This window comes from Austrofundulus limnaeus, unplaced genomic scaffold (assembly GCF_001266775.1).
Source record: "Austrofundulus limnaeus strain Quisiro unplaced genomic scaffold, Austrofundulus_limnaeus-1.0 Scaffold149, whole genome shotgun sequence".
NCBI lineage: Eukaryota > Metazoa > Chordata > Actinopteri > Cyprinodontiformes > Rivulidae > Austrofundulus > Austrofundulus limnaeus.
In genome coordinates this window covers 292754-301555 of record NW_013952551.1, presented here as the reverse complement: position 1 = coordinate 301555, position 8802 = coordinate 292754, and the positions used below count along the sequence as shown (strand labels likewise).

Here is an 8802-nt window from a genome sequence, read left to right as displayed (position 1 = left end):
ATATTAAAGTAATATTATATAGCGATTGAATCCAGATCTTGACCGCATCAAATTGCTTTTTCACTAACTGATAAAATTCAATGAAATAAACAAAGATTTATAACAAAGCATCCTAAATAAAAACAGTCCAGGGGTCGGATTTATAAAACTGGCGTACGCACAATTTGAGCCCAGAAACTTGCGTACGCCACTTTTTACGCCAAGGTTGTGATTTATAAAATCCAAACTTGACATGAAAATGTGCGGTGCCGCACACCAGCTCTGACCCATGCGTACGCTCATTTTGGGGACGGGAAACTGCGACACAGATGGTGAAGTGAAGAATTAGAGCCACACTGTGTAATGATCACTGTCAGAGATTTAATTTACCTTCAGAATCAGACTTAGATTTTTATTCAACTTTATCATCAGCTTTCTTAACAGTAATATTTATGCTTCTGCTCCTTAAGCCATGAGGACCTTTGAAATAAAAAAAACTTAAATCTTAAATAAAAGTTCCCGTATGCAACTCCATTCATCTGCTTCCTCCTCAGACGACCCTGACCCACAGACCTCTCCCCGACCCACAGACCCCTCCCTGACTAGAACAGCAGGACAGCAAAAGTCACGCTTTGGATACACATGCAGGGCGCATCCACCTCGCAAGTGTGAATGTTATAAAACCACGTTTAAAGTCCGTGTTTCTCACGCGGGGGTGTGTGTGTGTGTGTGTGTGCGTGCGTGGGGCAGGGGTGTCTGCCGCGGGTAACAGAGCAGGCAGGAGGGGGAGAGGACGAGGAGAAGAGCGGTGGACTTATTTCTAATTTTATTTGACCTATTTAATTTTATTTTTATTGTTTTTATCATCCTGCAGGCTCTGAGAGAAAATTAATTTGAAGCTGAGTTTTTTTTTATGAAAATCATTAGATTACTCTAAAGCAAAATGAGAGAAAATCTGTGTCAGTTACAGACATTCTGTTCAGGTGAGCAGCTGTCAGTCAGCACCTGTCATCCTCCAGATGCACGACGTCCAATCACTTTTGTTGGCATTGATCAGCTGACTGATTTAAACACATCTTAACATTCATGAGGTACTTTGCATTGATGTTTATGGTTGAGTGTGGGCGTGTAGAAGGTAGAACCTGAGGTGGGACCTCGTGCGCAAACTCTGACGTGCGGCTGTGATTTATAAAGGAAAGATGCGCAGAAACATGCGGACGCATGGTTCTATAAATCTGAATTTTTTTTGGCGTATGCCATTTCCGCCTTTTGGCCGTACGTTCACTTTCAGTATGGTTTCCACGCAATCCTTTATAAATGAGACCCCAGATCTTTTTTGTCTTAGACAACATGAATGCAATCAGCAGTCAGGCGATCTTTTCAGTCATGTTACAACTGATATTGCTCAAAACATATGCATGAACCCAATTTTTTTTTCAGGACATTACTGTGGAATTGAGCTTTGTCGTTTTTAGCACACCGATCTTTTGAAAAAAGTGCACCACAGTTTTTTGTACACCCACTCATTTTCTATTCATATATCCACAATGTTCCATCCTCTGCTTACTTCCATCCTTCTTTCATTGCAGTCAGTCTTTCACGTTTCAGAGCTGGCACACTCAGTGCAAAGACAAGCCAGATGGACAGACACATGGGGGCACATGAGTCTCGTCGACTCTTTAGTTTTGTTTTCACAATTCATATTAAGTTTTAAAAACAAACTGACACGCAGCTGCGCTCTTGTCATTGCTCAGCATCATTTGCAGTGCAGGCACGTCTCTCACTTGTAAACTTGTTACACAAAGTCGAAATGTGCAAAGGCTCTTCATTTTCCAAAATGCAGTTAAAGTAGTGCAGCTGTCTTATCAATGTTGAATAAATGAGTGTCTGCGGGGTTACAGACAACGCTGATCTGCATCTCAACTCTTATCCAAAGGCATTTCAATTAGTCTGCCATCTGATCAGAATCACAAACATATTTACACAACATCTTGAAGTGCAGTGGCTGAAGTTATTAAAACACTAACAGTTTCCATTTTGCTCCATCAGACAACATGTAAACTATTCCTACTCATTGACATGGTTACTGTCAAAGCACAGACAGGTGAAGCAACACGTGAACAGACTTCAAATAAACCTTTAGGTTACAAATCAACAGCAAAACATATTTCAAGCTTTTTGTTTGCTACACACCAGCCTTTTCATTCCTCACTGTCCAAATACTGACACCCTCACTTGATTAATGGTCTTCTGAACTGGAGTGTAGAGTGTGTGCAATCCAACAGCTCTTATTAAATTAGCTGTTCAAAACTCTAACCAATATTTGAGCAGATTCTGGGCTAATGCATACGCAGTGTTATAATAAGGTAAACGTCAGTGACTTTTTTTCACTGATGATGAAAAACTAAATAAACTAATAATATTTGGTTTCGTTTTCTACTGAAGTGACAAAAAAATAAAATAAATAAGGTAAACGTCAAATTCAACAAGAACATTTTACTCAAGCAGCATTTGCAGTTAACTTTTGCTACATTATGTGCTATAGCTAGCTAGCTACACACACACACACACACACACACACACACACACATACATAAACACCAGGGTTATTATAGTTAACAAAAAGAACTAAATAACGAAAACTGAAATTGAAAAAAACATTTTAGTTAAGTGAAATAAATAAAAACTTTAATAAAATGAAAAAGCGATTAACTAAAACTGTATAATCTTTTTACAAAACTAACTAAAACTAACTGAAATAACAGATAGAATATCCTTAGTTTTAATATTTGTGAATTTACTTTGAGCTGTTTAACCTAATCTTTTTTTTCTTCAAATTGAGTAGTTTCACATTAACTGAGGGCAGTTTACGGCACATCATGGTCCGTAACGTCACCTGTTTACAGTCTGCTACTGCTGCTCAGCGCTCATCTGCAAAATGACGACAACAAAAGTTGGGTGAAAGTAGTAAAGTCCAATTTGGAATTTCTTTGAATATGACTGTGAGAAAATTAAAAGTGTCTTGTAGTGGAAAACAGGTAAAAGAATAGGTGGAACACTTCTCAAAGGACTAATTAACTGAGTATCTTGACAAGCAGCTTCTCTTAGTAGTTACCGTGAAAAACAAGCTGTAGTCCAGCCAGGTAGCACCAGGATCTAGACAACTATTGTCACCTTCTTAAAACAATTGCCCAAGTCCTTTGTTGGCAAAATTGAGTGATGGGATTATTTTAGGAAGGTGTTGCTCTAACAGACTGCTTTGACTGATCAAAAAGCTGCTGGCTAGTTAACTCACAGGAACACTTAAAGCTGGAGGTTACTTTGGCAAATATGTTTATTCAAACTTTAACAAAAAACTAATAAAATCTAAACTAAAACTAAGCATTAAAAAGCAATAACTAATAAAAAACTAGCAAATCCACACTAAAAACTAATTAAAACTAAATGAATTAAAAGAAAAAATGTCACAGCGAAATAAAACTGAAGTATAATGAAAAATCCAAAACTATTGGCTGCGTTCACACTGCAGGTCTTATCGCTTAATTTTGATTTTTTTGAAAAAATCAGATTTTTTGGCGTGAACGTTCACATTACATTTTAAATGCGACCTGCATCAGACTCCAGTGTGAACTACACAACACTGATGTGACACGCATGCGCAGTAAAATTTGTGACGTCTCATTCAGCCGGTTGTTTGTTTACAGAGCTAGCATGGACGCTACTTTTAGCACGTTGAATCTGAAGTTGTTCCATCAGAGCCGATTAAATAATTATCTGACATGCTTGTTTAGTTCAGTGTTTATATCTGAACCTGCCTCTGACCGGGATGCTCCAGTGAAGCATTTTATTTTTAGAACGAAACAATGAGCTGGAAATAAAGTATCGACTGAGTAACTTTAGGATCGATACGCTCCGCGACCAGGCTGGACGTTACTATCTACATGGAAAATTAAAAGTAAAAAGACGAAGCAACTGGACTTCTGTTATGGAGCTGTAAACACATGGAGCTACAGATTTAAACAGCGTGACCTGAGGTTAGTGTCTTATCGATCCTTCACCCCCTCCTCCTGATGAAGAGAAAGTCAGTTTGAATGTGACACGAGCGTTCACACTGCAGTCGTTTTGAAAACATCAGATAAGTATCCGATTTAAAACCACATACTGAAACGGCCTGGGTTGGACTTGAAAAAAAAGAAGGATTTGTTGCATTCAGACTGTCGGGAAAAAAAATCTGATATGGGTCACATGGGGCAAAAAAATAAATCAGATTTGGGTCGCATTTGCCTGCAGTGTGAATGTAGCCCTTGATACACACACACACACACACACACACACACACACACCCTGGCAATATAAAAAGTTGTCATCTGATTAACTGAATATTATATCCAGTATTTTATTTTTATACTTTCTGATTATTATAGCCGTATGGTTTAAAACAGAGAATGAGAGAGTGTGTGTCTTATGTGTTCTGCCTTTTATAACTAAGTTGGTTAGGTTTTAACGTCTGATGTAAAAGGTAATACCCTCAGGGGTGTAACCAGGAAGAGACATACGTTAAAGGTTGATTCACCATAATGTGAGAAGAGATTTTTTGTTAGTTTCTGTGCCGTTTCTCCTTAGATTCAGCCTGGGACAGATGCTGCTCGTGACAGCTTGTTATTAGTTTACATTCAGATAAGGGACCAAGGCCTTCTGACTGCTGAGGCCTGACTGTGTGCTGCTGGAGCTGACTGGAGTCAGAGACGAGAATAAAGTTTTTAGAAGAGATTCAACTGGTTTTCTGATATATTATTCAGACTTCCATTCATTTATCACAAATTCCCTTCAAGGGTATCCACATTAAAATTGGATGAAGAGTTTAGGAGCTCAGCTCAATAACATGTGCCCACCCTGCTTTTAAAGAGAACAAAAGTAAATACCATTCTTAAGGGATGACATCACAAGAATTTCTGGGAATCCCCAAATCTGGGACAGATGTCAGAAGAGCTATGCAGCGGACTGCGTACATCACACATGACTCCAAAGCTTTTTTTCCATGTAAACCTAAACATAGATGACATTCCAGGCCCAAAACTGAGTATGATTGTAGAGTCAAGCAGCAACACTCAACTGAAGCATTGGCTACAAGGCAGAGGACTGGTAATGTCCAGCAACCATGTTGAATGAATAAAAGATATTTTGCTCCTGCATGGTTATTTGTTAGCTGTTAGCAAGCTATGTTCTGTATCCACTATCCTTTACCCAGTTTTTCAAAAGAAAAATATATATAGTTTTCTCAAAATGGCTAAATGGCATACATTGTCTAAAACAGGGGTCTCCAACCTTTTTTTCCTTAAAAGAGACCAATTATGGGTCCTAGAAATTTTTATGGTATGTCTGTGGGCTATCCAGACCATGTTCATTCAATTTAATGCACAAAATAATTCTCAGATAATAAAATTTCCCATTTTCTAGTTCTGCCTGCTCTGACTTCCGTTCAGAAGAGCTGTTTATGTTAATGAGCTCTGTTGGTAACACCCTCCAAAAATCTGTTGACATTAACTCCGCCCTCCAAAGCCAGCGTTTACGTTAGCATGGCTAATAATAGCAGAAGCTCCGTTGTACAACCATATGAGACCCAGTGGCAGAGTCGTGGTCGCAGCTTCTTTCTTTTTTTTCTCCCTCCTCTGCTCTGCCCTCACTCTGCATGCCGTTACCAGAGCAGGGGGCAGCAGCGGTCAAAATACCTCAGAAACTCGAACAAATAGGCTTTAACAAGGCTTTAATAAGCTAAACAATAGAGGTACATGAGAAAACGTGTTCATAACGAACAAAAATAAATAAATAATTAAATAGTGTCCATACTAGTCTCGAACCCTGGCCTCCCACTCTCTGGTACAACACTCTACCCATTGCCCTGTTGGAGACTTGTGAAATGAGCTGCGCATTGCACAACAACAACCATGACAGCTTTTTATACAGAGAAGGAGGTGTCTCACCCGGAGTTTGCTAGGTAAGGGGCTGAACGCAGGTTCCGGTGGGTTGTCGTACGGCTTGTGACATCACAAAATGACTGAACTATAAAACTTGTCGTTAATATACATTAAAAATACATTTACTTACAGTAAACATGCCCCTGGGCACATTTTTTTGGTCCTAGGACTGTTTTTTTAAGAAGTACACACCAAAAGTTGAGTAAAAAAAATTTAAAAAGTGAATTTTGCATAATAGGTCCCCTACAAGAGCTACTTTCACGAAATTAAATTGTCCAAGAGCTACTGAAGTATATTTTAATGATGACCGTTCTTCTGTGTCTTCAAACTCTCAGCAATGACGGAGCTCTTAAAGAAGTGACTCTGAAGGTAAAAGTTATTCTTGAACAGTGAGGTTTATTAAGAATAATTGCCTAAACCAAACCAAGAGACTTCGGGCCAACTGAGTGAAGATCTCCCCAGAACTTTCTGGGTCTCCCCTTCTTATAACCTTCTACCACACCCAGATGTAAACAAAGCAGGACCAACCTACATGCAATTCCTTCTACGGTAAAGGAGTTTGCTCCTGAGATGTAAAATTAGACACATAAACTTGTTTACCGCTGAAAGCTGTTTTTTACAAGTGAAGTAAGGATTAGCACATTTTTTCCATCCTTATAAGGAATTGCTGAGTCATTAATCTAAGAACAAACAACTCCTTAATTGACACACACAGGCCTCATCACAATTCTGTAGGATGACTCCATACACCTCACTACTTTTTGCAACATTTAATTTTAAACTTAAACCATTGGAATAAGCTTGTGTTTCATTTGAACATATGCAAAATAAACATCGTCTTCAACTCACATAAAACCATCACAAACAACAATGAATTTACATGAATGTGCTTTTTGTGTTTATCCATTCATATTACAGTGTATTTCACACTACAAACTCTGGGTTTAACCAGGACAGATTTGTGCACAAATGTCGAGTTACGGGTCTCTGTCATTTTTCCCCATCGTAGACTCCAGCGGGAAGACACCCCATGCAGTGACGTATGCTGCAGTGGGAGGGGTCTCCAAGGAGCTCGGCAAGGTGTGTCTCAAGGAGCCATGAAGTGTGTGCAAACGCTGAACAACCATGTGACCGCGCATCATCTGGTCGGCTGCTATTCAACCATACTGAGCCCTAGATTGTTTGACAACCAAGGGGGAGGAACATCTATGGATTGATTGGATATAAATGAAAGTTTGTTTAGCCAGTGACAAATTAAATTTAGCAACTTCTAATGTTTTACAAGCACTGAAGAGCTACTTTAAATGAGATCATGAGCTACTGGTTGGAGAGCCCTGGTCTAAAACATCATGTGACATGTTTTATTTTTCCCTTTCTGTATGATATAAAGAGAACCCAGGCAGCAGTCTTTTATTAAGATGAAGGATCTGAGCTGGAGCAGAGTAGATTAACAGACTGGCTCTCCAGACTGACAGCAGAAGCAGTAGAGAGTCCACAGAGAAAAAAATGTCCCAAAATAGTGATGCATTGTAATTAAAAAGTTAAATTTAAGACCTTGAACTTAGCCCACCGTGTGATCTCAGATGGCATTTATATGAAAAAAAAATCTATTACCTAATAAGTTGTCATATCATTGTTTTTAAAGAAGTTCTGCAACAGCATACCAAAGAGAATACCGAACAGGATTAACAAAGCACATTTCCATCACTAATCACAAAAAAGGTTTAAGTCTATTTAAGCCCAAACACAAAATTATAAAATGTGCCTAAACCTCACAAATACAATCTGTGAAGTGAATACATCAAACACCATCTGCCTTAAGGCCATCTGCTACAGTAACTCAGGAAGGATCGATTTTCCTGAAAAATCAAACAATACATCGAATAGACCATAGATATGAGGTGTGTTTGCATCATACAGTTAGCATTTTATTGCAAAAAATAAAATTCCCTTCCATTCAGGCTATACACTTACATTGTCATTGCTTCCTTTGTTGTCCTCGTATTTCGTCTCTATGTGAATGGAGAACTTGGGCAGGAATGAACACTGTAAATAAAAAGGAAAATATATAAGATGATATTAAAACAACCAAATGAATCATCCTGAATTTCAGAGGTTTAAATAGGGAAAAACTGAGGTCATGTGAAGTGCATTCAGTAGCGATGTTTCAGGCAACCTTCCTTTATGCACATTGATTAGAGACACATTTGTTTACAAGTCGCCATTTTAAATGATTTGTTGTCCGCTAAAGTACTTTTCATCTACAGTGACAGTAAAAGCTGTTACTGGAACTTTCTCTGTGTGTGTGTGAATGCGTATTTGCTACATTATGGGGACCATTTTCCAGAAAACAGCCTTGTGGGGACCAAAGCCCAATCCCCATGACTTCAGAGGTTTATTTTGGTTGGGGGTTAGGTTTAGGTCCAAGGTGTGAATTGTTTTTAGGTTAGTTTTAGGGTGGGGTAGGTACCTGTGAGGTTAATTTTAGGGTAAATGGTCAGGGTTAGGATATAAAATTTCCAAAAAATGAATGGAAGTGAATGGAAAGTCCCCACAAGGATAGAGAGACGTGGTAGGGGTGTGTCCGTGTGTGTGCACGTGTATTTCCTACCATGAGTGTCATCTTTAGACTACACACCTACATGTGGGGACCAACTGGTACTTTTGGGGGACCTAAGCCTATTCTCCATTTGGGGAAATACCATTGGTGGGATGGGGGTTAAGTTCAGGACCAAGAAGTGAATTGAGATTGAGTTTAGGTTAGTTTTAGGGATAGATGGACACAGCTCTGTGTGTGTGTGTGTGTGTGTGTGTGTGTGTGTGTGTGTGTGTGTGTGTGTGTGTGTGT

General features: G+C 38.9%; 1 protein-coding gene across 2 annotated transcripts in view; it reads right to left on the bottom strand.

Moving 5' to 3' along the window:
- LOC106523255 (phosphatidylinositol transfer protein cytoplasmic 1) overlaps positions 1-8802 on the bottom strand; it is a 101210-nt gene that overhangs the window by 9044 nt on the left and 83364 nt on the right. For both annotated transcript variants that reach the window (XM_014016637.1, XM_014016638.1), the window contains exon 5: positions 7929-8000. In XM_014016637.1, coding sequence (XP_013872091.1) covers positions 7929-8000 — 72 coding nt within the window. The remainder of the gene's footprint in view (positions 1-7928; positions 8001-8802) is intronic.